Source organism: Haemaphysalis longicornis, unplaced genomic scaffold (genome assembly GCF_048455015.1).
Source record: "Haemaphysalis longicornis isolate Haplotype H1 unplaced genomic scaffold, Haemaphysalis longicornis Haplotype H1 scaffold_5, whole genome shotgun sequence".
In the NCBI taxonomy this organism is placed as follows: domain Eukaryota; kingdom Metazoa; phylum Arthropoda; class Arachnida; order Ixodida; family Ixodidae; genus Haemaphysalis; species Haemaphysalis longicornis.
The window spans coordinates 65,252,301-65,268,822 of record NW_027526385.1 but is presented as its reverse complement, the minus strand read 5'-3'; the positions used below and the strand labels follow the sequence as shown (position 1 = coordinate 65,268,822).

General features: G+C 43.9%; 1 protein-coding gene across 1 annotated transcript in view; it reads right to left on the bottom strand.

The window, feature by feature from the left end:
- The window catches only part of LOC144138344 (thromboxane-A synthase-like), a 35,162-nt gene extending 19,915 nt beyond the window's left edge, over window positions 1-15,247 (bottom strand). The window contains exons 1-6 of the mRNA XM_077670578.1: window positions 15,057-15,247; window positions 9,995-10,094; window positions 7,476-7,528; window positions 6,225-6,321; window positions 4,841-4,966; window positions 3,438-3,675 (exon numbers count right to left, since the gene is read on the bottom strand). Coding sequence (XP_077526704.1) covers window positions 3,438-3,675; window positions 4,841-4,966; window positions 6,225-6,321; window positions 7,476-7,528; window positions 9,995-10,094; window positions 15,057-15,136 — 694 coding nt within the window. The 5' untranslated portion in view covers window positions 15,137-15,247. The remainder of the gene's footprint in view (window positions 1-3,437; window positions 3,676-4,840; window positions 4,967-6,224; window positions 6,322-7,475; window positions 7,529-9,994; window positions 10,095-15,056) is intronic.
- Window positions 15,248-16,522: the final 1,275 nt, after the last annotated feature.

Genomic DNA, 16,522 nt, shown 5'->3' with positions numbered 1-16,522 from the left:
TGATTGATTGAGGGGTTTAACGCACCGAAGCAACGCAGGCGATGAGGCGCGCCGTAGTGGAGGGCTCCGGATTAATTTTGACCACCTGGGGATCTTTATCGTGCGCCGAAATCTCGTACACACGGGCGTTTTTGCTTTTCGCCTCCATCAGAAAAGCGGCCGCCGCGGCCGGGAATCGAACCCGCAACCTCGTGCTCAGCAGCGCAACGCCTTAGCCACTGGGCCACCGCGGCGGGTAAATTGCTCCCTTTTTGAAATATTTCTGTTGCTTAAAACACTTCGCCAAACCGGGAATGGCGCTCAATCTATTTTGTTAGTTCGTGTTGCTGAAAGCACTGCGCCCTATCAACACTGGGGAGGAGGAAGGCGTGGAATCCGAATTTTCTTGTTAGATTGGGGACTTCATAAAATCAGGTTTCGTTAGATCGAGTTTTGACTCCAAGTTCTTTTTCCCGGATAAGCGGAGTATTGGGCACTGCTGCAATGTACGTGCTGTGATAGAGCCAGCAAACTAAGATAATAGCCATGGAAAGTACTGCAGCGTGGCTGATAATTATAATGTATTTGGGATAATTTAGCGGTAATCGGTGATGATTGTAAAAAAATTCGTCTAGGCGAAGCAAAACTAACAAACCAAATAGATGGTCGATAACCGCGAAGAGTTTAGATATATACAGCCCAATGTTGATATTCTTATGAGTTTACATGCTCGATTGAACGTTAGGTTACGATAGGTTGGGATGAAACCTTGCTGAGTTTCAAAGAAAACACAGTCGTTACTCTGCAGCCACTAAGGCGAATCCAGAACCTTCAAAATAAACATAAATTTTAGTCTTTCAAGAAATAATCGTGAATTTTGTTACTGCTACGCGACGAAAGTCCCTGGCGGGTGAAAAAAGTGAAGCCAAAAACGTGTGGGATTTCGTAACGTAAGGTATCCTCACAAACGTGTAATATAAATCGATTGTTCCTGTCGAAGTTTACTTTTGTGGATATGTTTCTTTTGTTAGCTTTCATTTATTAAAGCATCTTCACCGCTTGAGTGTGTTGCACGTCCTGCTAATTTTTAACTTTATTTCCTGGTGCTGCTGCGTGGTCTTTACTGCAAGAAAGCTGTATGTTTCGAGAAACCTGAGCATTATCTAATTTTGGTTTGAGTGCTATGAATCAAATATTTGCTATTTCGACAATTATGTCCTGCACAAGAAGAACATTGCCTAATACATTAATTCAAAGTTCATCCGCACCTAATGGTATAGATGGAGTGGGGTTCACAATGCCTTCCGACTTGAAATTACAGCTCAAACTTATAGAACTCACAAGTTCCGGGTGTTATTTTTGCCAGAGATTTAGAACGTGGCCTACTCTCAGTTTTGTCGAGTCTGCTGTACAATTGTTGATACCTGTTTTGTGCATGTGTTTGTATACACACAACAAATTTTTATTCCGAGATGAACGGTTTAAAAGTACCTTTTGCCGATAACGTTGTTTTCACTATATGTTGTATTTTCAAAAGAGTAATTTGCTCACACTAATAACATCGTAAATATTGTTTATTTTGTAATATATATATGTGTGGCATATGGTACATAAAATATCTAAGGTTAGATTGTGTGTAGTATCGAAACTTTGTACAGCTTTCGATTTGGGATACATTTTCGCACCTTCAACTTTAGTATCTTCTTGAGGTTCTTTTTAATCGCGAAATTTCAGAACCCTAGAATCATTGTTTTTCCAAAAAAGGCTTGCGTTGTTTTTGTTTTTGTTTTTTTCCCTAACTGAGCGCAGCGCATGCCCCTAACTTATAGTTGCCGTTCTGAAAGGCTTGAAGTGATTAGGTTACCTTCATCTTGAATTTTTTAAAATCTCCATTAAAGGGAATCCGCCGTCAAAGATTTCATTACGCATTTTTTGTTTGCGGAACGATGAGTATTGAATAATGGCGTAATTAGAATACTCAGGGTTATTATTGGGTTTTTTCCTGCTGATTAAAAATTCGGGGCAGATCTGCTAACGTGAATCCTGGTGAGGGGCGAAGTGTGCAGTCTATTACTGTATTCTGGGTGCCTTGACTTTTTTGCCGATGGAGAGGAAACCATTGGGGGGTAGAAGTATACAGCTTTGCTGTAAACCTCCTTTTGTGTCAACCACAAAGTTCTCTAGCGCGAGGCGTAAAGAGGTGTCTTGGTGTTTTCTTAGTACGCGTTACGAAGCGCTGCAGCGTGAGGCGTAAAAGAGTGTCCCGGTGTTTTAGTACCATGACTACATAATACGACGACTACGACGCCTACAGAAGGCGCCAGCAGCCCCAGCCCTTAAGGGGCTTCGCCCCTAACACTTCCATTTTCCTGAGCCAAATTGAAAGCTGGTTGTCCGAAATTTTAAACCGGCTTAGTGGACCTTTATTTTGGCTTTGTAACTTTTTCTTTCTGTCGCTTCGAATAAAATGGTAATGTACTTGCAGAGCTACGTTTAAGTAAAGCTGCCTTTAGAAATTTTGCCTTGGTAAGGGTCCTAGAAAGCATGAGGAAGAGATCCTTTCGGGTAAAGGGGTGGACATACTTTATACCTTAGCAATATATATGACACAGTAATGTTGAAGAACACTCCACACTAAACCAGAGTAATGGGCACACTGGCCTAATTAATGTGGCAAATCTGCTTACATGGAGCGTTCAAGGAATGCGGGAAAAAGTGACATTTGGGACACTGTGTTACACAAACGAATGGATCTATTTTATACTGCAGGATTATATAGGGTAGGGCAATGTTGTAGAAAAATGCATACTAACCAAGATTACAAGGTATGCCGGCCTAATTAAAAAATGTTGTAGTTATGCCATTATTTATGCATACAAATGCATCTTGTGTGTCGAGAGAAATTATTATTTGAATGAAGTATATCCTCTCGGCTGTCGTTCACCTTACGAAGCATCACAAAGGCTGTTGTGTTATATGCGATACCGAATGAGATATGCGCTGGATACCTGGATAGAAGTAGTGGATATATACTTGTGAATGTAATACTTCATTGGAAATTTCGTCTAGTTTTCAATGAATATTTCTTGCACAAAGTGCATGTCTGCATAAATTACTAGCTCCGAAGATCAACTAAGGAACGTTGAATATAAACTTATTATTTGCGTTGAAGAGATAAAATTTTTAAGAATCCGAGTAAAAGGGCTAAAATACGGCATACAGAAATATTAAAATCCAGTATAACTAGAATATAGAACACCTATCTATTAAATATAACGTTAAAACAAAGTATAAAAAATATATTATTACAGCTCAAAAAATATGGCTCCAACCCAGAGTGTTCGCAGGTTGTCACAGCGTGCTGCTGTGTGGCTACTTCAATTTCACCTGAAGTGATACACAACAGATATTACGAAACACCGATCGACCGGGTCACATATCAGCGTAGTAAACCTTACGGCCCATGTTGTATACGAATCCTGCCATCATTGTGGGGACGACGGCAATCGCTGACTGGAAGATGGGTGCCTTCGGATTGCGCTGTACGCCCGTGTCGAAGCCGAATGCCGCCCTTGCCACCGCATCGAATGTGAATCGTTCGCAAAGTTTGTCGATGTCCATCTCGGTACCGCGGTCGGCGTTAACGCCTAGAATTTCGATGAACTGGCGCTGGGCGTCGGCTAAGGACGGCAGAATCTGCAAGTAATTAGAATTTGTATTTTATTCGGTACATAGCTCGATGAAAGCTTTGCCGCACGATACACTGTGAAAGGTTTAAGTGTTGCTTCGTAGGCAAAGAGTATCTTTTTTGTACCTTAATTACCCCGGGTGACACCTTTTGTACGCCTAGTTTAGCATGGTACAGCATATGATAAGTTTATAGCATCGCTACTGAGGGAAAACTTCACCTGATATCGTTATCTTACGAATGCGCAAAAAATTTAAAAGAGTGATCCTGACTAAGGAGTATTATTCTCATAAGAAATAAATCAGGCACGAAGTTAGTAGGCGCTCGATTGTGTGCGGGAAGCATTTGAAGTAATACACAGGAGGTTACCTCTATAAATAAAATAATGGTACAGAACGGTTGCGTAACTCCGAGGATAAATAATGGTGCATGCAGAAACTAACCACCGAAACGTTAGGTATTGGGGCAACACCTGATGGAAAACAGGCGTCATATATTACAAAACAAACTCGTGTAGAAGACATCCTAGGTCGACCTGAAGGAAGAAATTCCAGTTGTGCAAGTCGTTACAAGCACGGGACTAAAGGCAAGTGAACTACACGAGTAACGAAATGAAAACCAAGGGGAGAGCGGAGAAATAGGTGAAGCGAATAGGCAAAGAAATAAGATAGTTAATTTCGGAACCAAGAAAAGGGATAGTATAAAACTCCACACGGTGATTTCGGAGTCTACTGAAGAGTCCCTCGTCCCGCAGGGGCATAAATGAGCTGATAATGATGGTGACGACGAGTACTACTACTACTACGACGACGATAATGATGATGATGCTTAACTCTAGCTCACGTTTGTCTGCAAATTAGCACGTCTGTTCATTCATATTTACATCATTATTTGAATCACAACTTTGTTTGCTTGAATATCCTTAGCGAAGGCCTAGAGGGTGGGGACAAAATTTAGCAAACTCTTAGTGTGATGGTGAACTTGGGAATACCGCTTGTGCCGCTAGTGACTGGGGTCTGTTGGGCGAGTATTATATCTTCTTAAGATTCCTTGTGGCGACAAATACAGAAACAAAGGTATTATGCCTGAACTTTGAGAGCACAGTTGAATGAAAGAGCGTAGTTTTGGTTTTACAGGTTTTTTTATAACAATAAAAGGCAAAGCCATACGTACCTTAGCCAGTTTTGCACCTGTGAAGAATTGGCACATCGTAGACCTTATTTCCTTCCAAACACTCCCCTTCGAAAACACCAGGCTGTCCGCCAAAAGGGGTTGCACCTCATAGATGTGCATTATGTGCTGAAAAAACAAATCATAAGCAGTTAGGTTATATTTTGCGAGGCATAGATTAGGAGCTTAAGGATTGCGGGTAAAATTTTTTCGCAGGCTTGGATAGATTTTCAGTCGCGGCTTTAAAACTCTGAAATTATTTGTAGTGATGGTGATGAAGATGTTGAAATGTTTTGTGTATCAAGTTCCTGTGCTTCGAGAAATATACAACTTTCTTCGAGCTTAGTGTGCACGTGAAGCAATAAGAAGGCGTGAAGCTGGCTTTTCATCGCCGGTAAATGACAAACAATGGCGCCAATAAAATTCACGGCTGGCTTGGCGCAAGCCGTAGGCCAATAATATATTCCGCAGTACGGAAAAAGACTTGCAAACATAAAGGGTCCCTGCAACAGTTCCGATAAACGCTTTCACTCTTTCTTCCACGTGTGGAAGCAATGCGAAAGCTTCAGTTATCGCCAGCACGGAGCGCCACTGCGTGATTTCCTCGTCGCGCCACATACGCCTCAGTTTCTGTTTCGTTTTTGTGGCTTCATTTGTAAAGTTGCTATCGAAAAGCGTTCATTGCTGCAACTGAAGGAAAAGCGGCCAACAGTCGCTACATGGCCCCAGTGACGTAATTCGGGCCGCCGAAGAACGTCAAGACCGGGAAAGAGAAAAATATTTTTTAGCGAGTTTTAAAGTTATCTAATGAGTACAGAGCCGTAATTTTTGGATGAGGTACTTTGCGACCCCCTAATCTAAGTACTGGGTGTGTTGGGTGACTACGTTCGACAAGCATTTAAGATTTCAAAAAAAAGGTGAGAGAAGTGCTGCAGGGTCCCTTCAAGAATAGATTACTAGCATAGTACATCAAGCACAGAAGCACACCCGACTGTTTATAAGGTTCTAGAAGCACTGACTCAATGCATACTAATTTAATACACAAAGTAATCCCTGAAAAAGAACCTGGTGCGTTTCGCAGCGTTGTCGAGCCCAAAACTCTCCAGAAACCGCTTAATCGATCATCTTTGGAGTTTACTAATGGTTTTTGTAGCAGCTTTATCTACGTAACCAATTGCCCTTGCAGAAATTTCCCAGCGTAAAAAAGTACGCTTTTCCTTCTGTATGCATTTGGCGCGCCACTTTTCCGCGTTTGTCATCAAACAACTGGCCGATAAAAAGGACATATTTTTTCTGAATTTTCTTTCATAATTTTTAAATTTTGTTTACACAGCTTACGCAGTAATAACGGAATCGGAGGGTAGGTATGATAAGGCCGATTACTCACTCCCCGACCAGTAAAGTTGGTAAAGTTCTTTGTGTAAATTTCTTTGATCATGTCCAGATCCTTGATTACGACGATGGGTACGTCCCCCAGATAGAAGCTGTAGAAAATAAAACAAAAGGTTGTTAACTGCGTGGCGTCAAAATGGTGTCCACAGTTCGCACGCTGAGAAAGAAAAAAATTACAAAAGCTTCAAAGCGGGTTGGGAAAACACAAGGGTTGCGCTGCTGAGCACGAGGTCGCGGGTTCGATTCCCGGCCGCGGCGGCCGCTTTTCTGATGGAGGCGAAAAGCAAAAACGCCCGTGTGTACGAGATTTCGGCGCACGATAGAGATCCCCATGTGGTCAAAATTAATCCGGAGCCCTCCACTACGGCGCGCCTCATCGCCTGCGTTGCGTCGGCGCGTTAAACCCCACAATCAGTATCAATCAGGAAAACACAAGGGCAATTCTCTAGAACATATAGGAATGTCTAAAGGTAACCGACGCGCAGTGACTGCTTTCGCGCCGACATAGGCAACCTACACAAACTTTATTTATTCTCTGAGCGATATTCGTCGCATTTTTTTCATTCCGTGGTGATGCGTGGTTGCTTGTTGCGGTTAGAGTGCAATCCTTCTACGGAGCCATTATTAACAGATAGCCTGAATCCTAGAGTCCCTTCAACGGAGAGAACACACCGTGTTTAGAACAGTTTCCTGCAACAATTGACCACAGTCAGTCCGTCAACGAGATAATCGATAAATGTACTGTTTAGAGAACATCCCGGTCTGGCTTTCGTATATTGTCAAAAAACAATCGACCTATGCACAGTAAACAACCAAAATATTGCAGGCATTGGGGCTTTCATGGAGTACGGAATGTATAAGGGCTCTTTGGCGAACTTTGGGAAGTGTGCCAAATAGAACATTATTCCTTGCCCCTGTGTTGTCGAGATACGGCCGCGAAAAAACAGTGGCTGGGCGGGGGGAGGTTCATTAACCTTTTTTGAATCTAAGCACTCCCCTCACTTTGGGCATCGTGATCGTGGAAAAAAGGGTGTACTTAGAATCGAGTAAATACGGTATCAGTCCATAAGCTACATAACATCCAATCGACAACCCCTGGTACATGTACCACGTTTTACCAGCTTCCCAGATTTCATGACACTACCTCTTAAATAACTGAACACTTTTCTTCACACGGTGGAGTTAATTGTCATGTTCTTGATAAACGTATGTTACCGCTTACTATTACCATCTTGAAATAACTTACCCGAAAACGTCTCCGTACTCTTTGACCCATCGGTTCAGGCTGTCAATGAGCGTCTGTAACAAAAAATAGTTTAGAGAATTAGGAACAGGGCTGATAGTACTAATGAAACACTTATATGCTATGCAGGATCCGCATGCCTTGGCCCGGCTTAAGAAGTCCGCAAGAAGGCGTTTCTCACATGTCCTTCGTACAACGTACCAATCATGCTTTGCGCTCTACTGTCCGAAGCAGCGCCATTGGCTACTTGTGGTACCCTTCATTGCTCACCAGTATCGCCATTTCGTCGCAGTCACTCATACTCTCTCTAGCTTTCTTTTGCGTGTCCTTGCATTACAATAATTACTACGACAGCGCAAGGGACAGAATACAACGCTAACAACATATTAAAATATACCATGTTTTATAACGATCGAGCACTACTAAAATTCTCGGACGCCTAAGCCCTTCTTATGGGTTGTGAATGCGAAAAAATTGATAGTAATTTCAACGCCGCTGGCTGCTGCTTCCTGCTTGGCGCAGCGAATACCGCATGTGCACGATTATAACGGTCATGCATTTTTCCAAAAGTAACCTTCATATTTGCGTGCGCGTTAGTCAGGCTCAAAACAGAAATAAGCTTCAAAGCGACCAAAATCATTGCCATGGACATGAAATATTAAAAACATCCGGCTCAGAACAACACAAAATTATCCCTCAACATCTCTTGAGTGCATTTTGGTGCACACATTCTTCAAGGAGGATACCTTAGTCAACTGTTGCGCATTTTACTTATGCTGCAATTAGCACGTCACGTCTAAAATTATGACGGTCAAGGCACTCAAAATCGCAGCCACTTTCATGGCTCCCCGTGCCAGTTTTATTTCCAGAAGGGGCCGCATCAGCGACTTTACATATCACAAATGATTTTTGCGGCCACAGTTACGTTCGTCAAACAGAATATCGTTGCCGGGTATGTAAGGTCATGTCTTTCACATCAGCGCAGTTGAATCGGGTTAATATATTTTTCTAATTTTCTTGTGTAACCATATCTGCAAGTTACAACTGGGGGCGCGTTAGAGTCCTGCAAATGCGGTAATTGTCAATGCTTCGCAACTGTGTCTGGTCAGCGGGGCACATGCTTGAGATACCGCCCCCCACCGCGCTTACAGCCACAGTTACCCTTCTGCGCCCTGCAAATGGCTCTGCGCTGCCTCACAGCGTGGCCCTTCACTTCTGCTGTTATTGTGTTGTGAAGATCACTCTATAAAATTCGGAACCCCTACTGGTGTGCAACGCTTCTCCAGAACCCATTCCTCTGCCCCAGAATCCGACCTCAACGTCGGACGCCATCTTTTCCATACAAAAGGCGATTTACAACTCGCCTCTAAACACTCCCGAGATAAGCTGTTGTGACGATTGTCTGGCCGAATGTACCAGTTCCGCGGCCGCAGCAGTGTTCCGGCATCACTCGCAACTTGCAAGTACCGCATATATTCGCTTTGGTTACGTTTGATAACTAGCCTTCTCTATTTTCGCCTAGGAATGCCAATCTGTCCCGGTTTTCAGACGCACCGTATCACTTAAAAGAGAGCTTTTGTACAAACACATCATTCCTGCCCTGCTCTTGAGATAAAGAATCCCAGTTCTTCCAGACTAAGGTAAGCATGCCGTTTTCCCCGCACCTCACCAACTTGAGAACAAATGACAAGACGACGGACGGCGGGCCTATCCGCTTAATGTGTGATTTCATGCTTTAGCAATAAATCGGCGTAAACATTACAAAGCCACTCCACTGAGAGAGAGAAAACGGAGAGGAGCGTCTTTTGAAGGGTGACACAGCGAAACCTAGCCATCCTGATGCGCTAGCTTGAGGCTATCCCACCGCGCGACACCAGCGCAGACACCGAAACAATTTGGCATTTTAGATTAGTGATTCCCATTTATACCGATTTAAAGTAGTTAGTTTTATAAGTTTGAGAATTGCGAGAAAGCTGACGGAACTTTTATAATCTCTACCTTTTCGAACCACAGCGTAAAAACAGACACGGGGGAAGAAATTGACAGGACGGCGCTGTCATCATGTCATTTTCTTCTTCTAGTGTTTGTGTTTTACGTTGTTGTTCGAAGGTGTTCAACCAATACCTTCTCGCCCAAATGTCGATCCTCCTACCTCTACCTCATTCCCTTTCCCCACCCCCACACCAAAAGGAGTTCCACTGTCCACCTATAGGTAGGACAAATTACGCCTGGTGGACTTCCCTTTGAAATTTTATGTCAATTAATTCATTCATTCAGCTGCGCTGGTACATTACGAAAGGCATGATTCACTACGCGTCCATAAGCACAGCAATTGCGTTAAACTAAGGGCGTTTGTATTTTTTTTTTTTCATTGCGCTGTCTGCGCTTCCATCCATTTTGGTATTTTAGGCGACAGCGAAACGCCCTACTTATCGTGGAACCCGAAGTGCGAGGTCACTTCCCCTATAAGTTTAAAAATCTGCAGCAACGGATAAAGGCTACGTATTCAGAATTGCGCCTACCGGATTCCAGAATGCTTCTGAGTTGCCAGTGATGAGGCTTTGAATTGGCGGTCCCGGTATCCCTGTGTCCTCGAATGCGTTGTAGCATTCGCGGCGCTTCCTGGATGGTACATGCAAGTAAGAAAACAATTCGGGACAATTCTGTAATCGCGACATGAATTAGCATCGAAGTTGTCCATGGTGTCTCTGTATTTAAAAAACGAAATTTATTTTGCATTTGTAATAAGTGCTTCATTGAAGGAAAGAGTAAATATAGTGAGCAGCTGTTAGTCAGTCGTGGTAACGGCTGCATATGATTGTCAGCTGCGAGCTCTAGAGTGCGATAATTGTCGAAGAAGAGGCGTATGCGCACCGTGTAGGCGACATCGTTAACCGCGGGAACTTCAAGGTGACAGTAACCTGGCCAATAACGTGCGCTTCTGGAGAGAGAGAGAGAGAGAGAGAGAGAAAGAGAGAGAGAGAGAGAGAGAGAGAGAGAGAGAGAGAGAGAGAGAGAGAGAGAGAGAGAGAGAGAGAGAGAGAGAGAGAGAGAGAGAGAAACAACCTCATTCTAGGGAAGATGTTTCCGACTGGTTTTGGATGGCTGTAAACACTAAAACGTGATAATTGTTTAAGGCGCATCCGACCGCTCCGCTAATAGTTTGATGGTTCGCCGGGGCAGGTTGTCAAGGTGAGCTGTTTGCATTTTTTTTTAAATTTTGCTAGGACGTGGGCGTGCGCGGCTTTTGTGCATTATTGCGGCATTTATGTGCGGGGTTGATGGTGACTAGATACAGCAATGTTTTTGAGTGAACACACTAACAAGACAGCTGTTCACTCTCTTTAAATTTGGATCATCGCAAAAGATCTTAATATTCGCCAAATAATTAGTTCTGCTTTTCTCATTGTAATAATTTCCCCAGAATGAGTTGAAATAAAAATAGTAAAAGTCTTGCTTTGTTTCTCCACTTGGTTAAACTGCGCCGCACTGACTCGTGTAGTGTGTAGTTGATATACAGTAATCTCTCGTTGTAATGAACTCCCTTTACTCGAATTATCGCTTTATTCGAACTTTCTTCTGATCCCAACACAAACACATGCATTTTAGGCCGCATTAATCGGAGAGCACGAAGAGCTTGACCCGCTTAGAGAGAAGTGGCGAGCGGAGGCGTCGCCCAGTCGCGGTGACTCTGCGCGAGTTAGGCTATCAACATGGCGGGTCAACGCAAGCTGGTGTTTCCGCAACAATTTTCTCGAGCCAGTCATGCTCGATTCGCCCCATCCGACTTAAAACAAACGGTCCAAATGCGTGGTAGGGCCATTGAATTTTGTCCCTGGACATTGGTCAATGGCGTGGATGAGATGGTGCGCGGACACCAACACTCATTCCATAGAATCAGCAGTGTCGGCAGGGCGCCAAAGGACTCCAGTGTCGCAAACTTAGCGGCTGCACAGCTCCGGAAAAAATTTCCCAGTCATCATGCAAAGCCCCTAGTGTAAAACCGGTCGGTTTGCATGATTGCGCTGTGCACCCACAATAAGCAGCTAATCTTTTTTTTTTAACTTAACAAATACAACCTCAAACTCGAGCCACGGCGTTTGCGCCGCTTTCCAGCGCGGAACTCTCGTAGCCTTCTGTGGCACCCGAACGCCCCCTATAAAAGAAGCCACTGCCACAGCCACTTCTATGTGCCGCGACCGCAGCGTCATGCAATGCTCGGCCAAATTAGAGCAGCGGTTGCTCACGCCCAACAAGAGCTTGAAACAGTCAAAGCTCGCTGCCTTTTTTAGACCTTAATAAAGTTTTGCATCACGGAATATATTTTGTTTTGATCCCTCACAGCTGTGGCGCAATTAAAGATCAAATGCTATAGCTTTTCTCGAGTTGTCGCTTACATCGAAACCCTGTTTATAAGAAAATTTTTGGCCATCCCGCTGACTTCGTTTTAACGAGGGATTACTGTATTTATTTTCGCTCTGCAATCCCGTTGACACCGCGTCTTGGAGGCAATTTTTTTAACATCTAAGACACTCTTTGAACATCGTGGATACGTTCATCAGGCCCTTGATTAGACGGCAGCGAGATGTTTCACTAAAAATGAAGAATTTGCCCATGGCTTTTTAAGGTAACAATAGAGACGAACCCTGCTATCCAGGTGCCCCATCAAATCAGAAAGGGCGCCCTTCTTTTGTAGGATGTCCGAAGGAATAACAAAGCAGATACAAAACCGGCTGTCGGCTGCGCTGAGCAGATAAGTCGTGTCGTTTTGGGCTTCCTCTTCGCGTAGCGTTCATAATGCTTGCAAGAACAAAGGAAGTGGATAACGAGTAAAATGTCCGTCACAACAGGCCCCTTTTGAGGCATGTATGTCGAGCTCAGATATGATGCTTGTTCTAGGCTTTGTGTTTCTTGAAAACCTGATCCCGTCCAAAGAAAATAGAGATTGATAAAACAGCTCGGCCAATAAGCATTATAAACACCGAAATCGCGTCTGTGAGCATCCAGTACGAAGGCATAAACTTGAAAAAAAGACGTTGATTCATAGAAGTGGGCGTATTTGGCCGCCACATATACTGATACGGTGCGGGTAAACAACGCGAGGCAACATAAATAACAATAGGCTCAGAAAAATAAAAGAAAATAGCCTAGGGTATTGACTGATCAGCGGGTGAAGAGATAACAGTGTCTGAGGCCAAAGGATAGATTTAGCAGGCGCACCTGAGGACTGCTTGGAAGTTCCAGGTAGAGATAGTAATCCTGGAGTGGACCTCCGATAGGTGGTGATGGGAATACATTTTTATTGTAATACTATAACAGTTAGCGTACACGGCGCCGTGAACGTAAGGGACAAGCGAAAACCCGAGCAGTGTGTGACCGATTACCGTATTGAATATGCCTCCCCCGCATTAAGACGAAGAAAAATCCATAGGACTATAGGAATACACGGTACAAAAGAAACAGGTGCGGTCTCACGAATGTTCTGTGTTGCTTTTAGGTAGCATGTCCCAGAATGCCTTCAATCAGGTCTAGCAAGAGACGCCTAAATGGTAGAAAGAGCCTGCCTGGGTTTGAAGGAAGATTAGCAGGGAGTTCGGCTCGGCCTTCTACAGGGTATAACGCGAAAATAGCGAACATTCCTTCTTTTGAAGCGTCGTCTATTACGTCACAGCTGGTACCGGTTACTCTGTGTGTATGCAGCACTTTGGCTGGCTGCAGAAACGGCCTGTAGAATTGAGAGCCGGACACACAATTCTAGGTATCACCCTGATAATGTTAGCACTAAAACTGATCTAGAAAGTTATTCAAAGACTCCTTGGTGCGTGCATTGCACGCACCGAGCTTATTAAGCACCGTCTATAATAGTGCGCATGTCCATTGTGTAATTATGTATCCCTTAGCACGGCTAACCGGAGAAACTTTCTCGAGTTTGCGACGGTTAGGCGTGATTTTTCGCTTTAAGGTCTTGCAGCGTAAACCACTGACCGAAAACAAGACAAGAAATAGGGTAAATGGAAAAGCAATAAGCGCATTTTGTGGAAAAAAGACCGGTGTTGTAGGGCGCAGAAATGGGCAGCCGTTGTAAAGAGCATACCATCCATACAAAACGTTGTGTTAGTGTGTATGCGCTATATTTCACATAGGAAACTTTTTTAAAATGTTGGTTACATTGGTACCAGGGATGGCACGCGCAGAAAACGTGGGCCTCCCAAGCAGGCAGAACGTTAACTCTGGGGAAGTAGTGCTCGCATTAGAAGATACCAAACATGCGTTCAGCGTGCGTGAGAATCTGAATTCGATTATGGATCTCACAGCGTCTGCTTTAGAGGCAACAACGACATGCTTTGGCATTCCCACACGTAACAAGTCTTAAAGGGGCTAAGAAAACAAAATACAGCTCGGTTTAGTGTGAAAGAACTAGCCTTGAGAATATCTAGAGTATCACCAAGCTTCATTACAGCCAAGAAATACGCTTTTAACCGGAACAACGCAAGGAGTATTGAAAAACGTTGACGTTTTAAGTGCAGGACTGACGTCATATGCGCCAACACTAAAAACATCATTTTCAATATATTAACCGCACTTTAGCATTCAACTCATGTGATCAAACGAAACTACAGGCCCCACTACAATCCCCCAGTCATGACCCTATCGATTGGTTAGTTCGGCGGCCGCCAATCTTCCAAACAAGAATTTGTGACGTCACAGAAAAGTTGCCGAAAAGTGGCCAGGGAGTCGCCACTGGTTCGCATGTTTTCTTTATTATCTGCATTTTTTTCGAAATTCACAATAAAATTTGCATCAGTGTTATCGTGAGAGAGCCCTCTCTAATAAACCAAACTTGTATTTTGTCTTCATGGCCGCTTTAAGTGCCTGTCTCAATTTTTTGCAGTGGTGCCTGTTGAGGACGCTAGCCCTCAAACCGCAACCCAGGACACTACATTTTATGTCTAAGCTAACATTAAGTGCCAAGCAATGTCATATTCACTGTACGTCGTGCCACGGGTAATGTTTGACGAGGTTAGCGCTCAAATCGTTACGATGGGCGTAATGTCCGGCCGTCGAATGCTCTCGTTCCCCCCTCCTTCTACTGCGCGGCAACCATTGTGAAAGCCTCTGAAATCTAGTAAATACTGGAGGCCACTAAAAATATCGAGACATTTATGGGCTAAAAATGCGCGAAAACAAAGCCATGGTCCTTGACCTTCAGGTACATCCTGGGAATTTTTACGCGTCTAAAGGAGTTGATTATGGAGTACCAACTAGCTTGACCGCGGACTTTGTTGAGTTATAGTATCCCCAAAAAGACTTCACGAAGGAGGCTTCATAAAAGAAGCTTCAAGAAATTAGCTGCGCAAAGCAGGTTTCGTGAATTTCTACCCGAAAAGGGCAAATGTATAGGGTAGAAGTGTTCGCGCACTAAAAATAATATCCGCAGAAAAATACTACCGGGAATCGCGAACATGTTCCCGCATATGAAATCGTGTTGAGCATTGTCCACATGTAAAAGGGAATGGCGCATGTTCCCGAACAGACGGAAAACTTGACACTCTTCGCCCCAAAACACACATCTGCGGGTCTCACCTGAGAACCCAACGGTAGAGCCCGTAGAGACCGCAAGCAACCACGGAGGTTACCCACGCCCAGTAGAAAGCACCGAACATTGCTTGAATTCTTTGGGACACTCTTTCTGGTGTGTTAAGTGGATCCAGCGCCACTATTGTCGACTAAGCCGGCTGGCGGTGGCCGCGACAGTTACGACTAAGTATCAGAGCCGCCCCGCGTCAAGCACTTGCGCCGGAGTCAACGGCCTAGATTGTGTACAGAAAGAGCATTGTGTTTTGGCCATTCCTGTTTTATCCTTCACTATCTTAAAAATGCATACCTGTGCATATTTCGTTTTTGTTATTTTTATTTTTTCTGTCATTAAAAATACTTTTGATGGTATGGTCTTCCTTCTTTCGCGTTTCTTTATTATCCTTTCTAACCAACGACGGGTAGCACGTGAATAAAAAAACATTGGAGGAGAGGCACGCATACGATTGATTTCGAAAACTGTCTGCTGCTTTAATTAAAACAAACTGTGGTTGATTTCTCACTCAGGAATCGGTAAAACGTGAAAGTGAAATGTGCAAATCTTCAGCTCAACATGATTTGCGCGTCGGCGGGTGTCTTGAGGGTGTGCTTGGCGAGCGACGTCCTGGTGGCGGGTCGCTTCGGCAAAGCTTAGTGGCGTCATTTCCGTGACGAATATGACGTCAGTAAAATCTTGCTGTACCCCGCCATAAAACACTTTTATGTTAAAATATAAAACCCGAAAACAAACAACCCCAAGTATAATGTACTCTGAATTACTAAAGGTTGCAATTCCGCAAGAATACCCTGTGTGCAGGGGTGCACCCTTTACAGGCCGCTTGCTTCGTTGCAGCGGCATTATTTCCGTGACGGATATTACATCATCGAAATCTTGGCGTATCCGGGAATAAAACTGCTAACATTGGTTCACAGGAGCCCGCCGTAACACGAATTGAGTCTGTAACTTAGGGCTAGCGTTTTTTCCCAAATAAAGTCGATACTAGCTATCGATTCACGCGAAAGTCAATGGAGGAAATAGGTTAATATCGTTACGAGAGGAGGAAGAAGTGAGCAGCGGAACTTGACGCTATGGGTCCAGCCTCCGAGCATTAAGCTGAGGGTTGGTGCAGCCAAAATGGGCTGAAATGGCCGCCGTATTAATACTGTAAATAGAACGTTAGCCTATATCATGGTTCATATCTTTCTCCTTCCGCAAAGTAACAATAGTAGAAAATTTCCATGCCATCAGGAAACGGTTAACAGTTCAGTAGTATCACAGTTTAAAATCCCAGCCGCAAAAACCTAAGAAGAATTCCTGTCTTACGAAAAAAACTTTGTTGGGACAACAGAAGTCCTGTTGTTACGACAAAGTCATCTGTTGTTACGACACACACTTCTGTCGTAACAACAAAGTCAATTTTCTCAACAAAAGACATTCCTGTAGTCACAACAGAACTGCTAATTACGCTACTCTT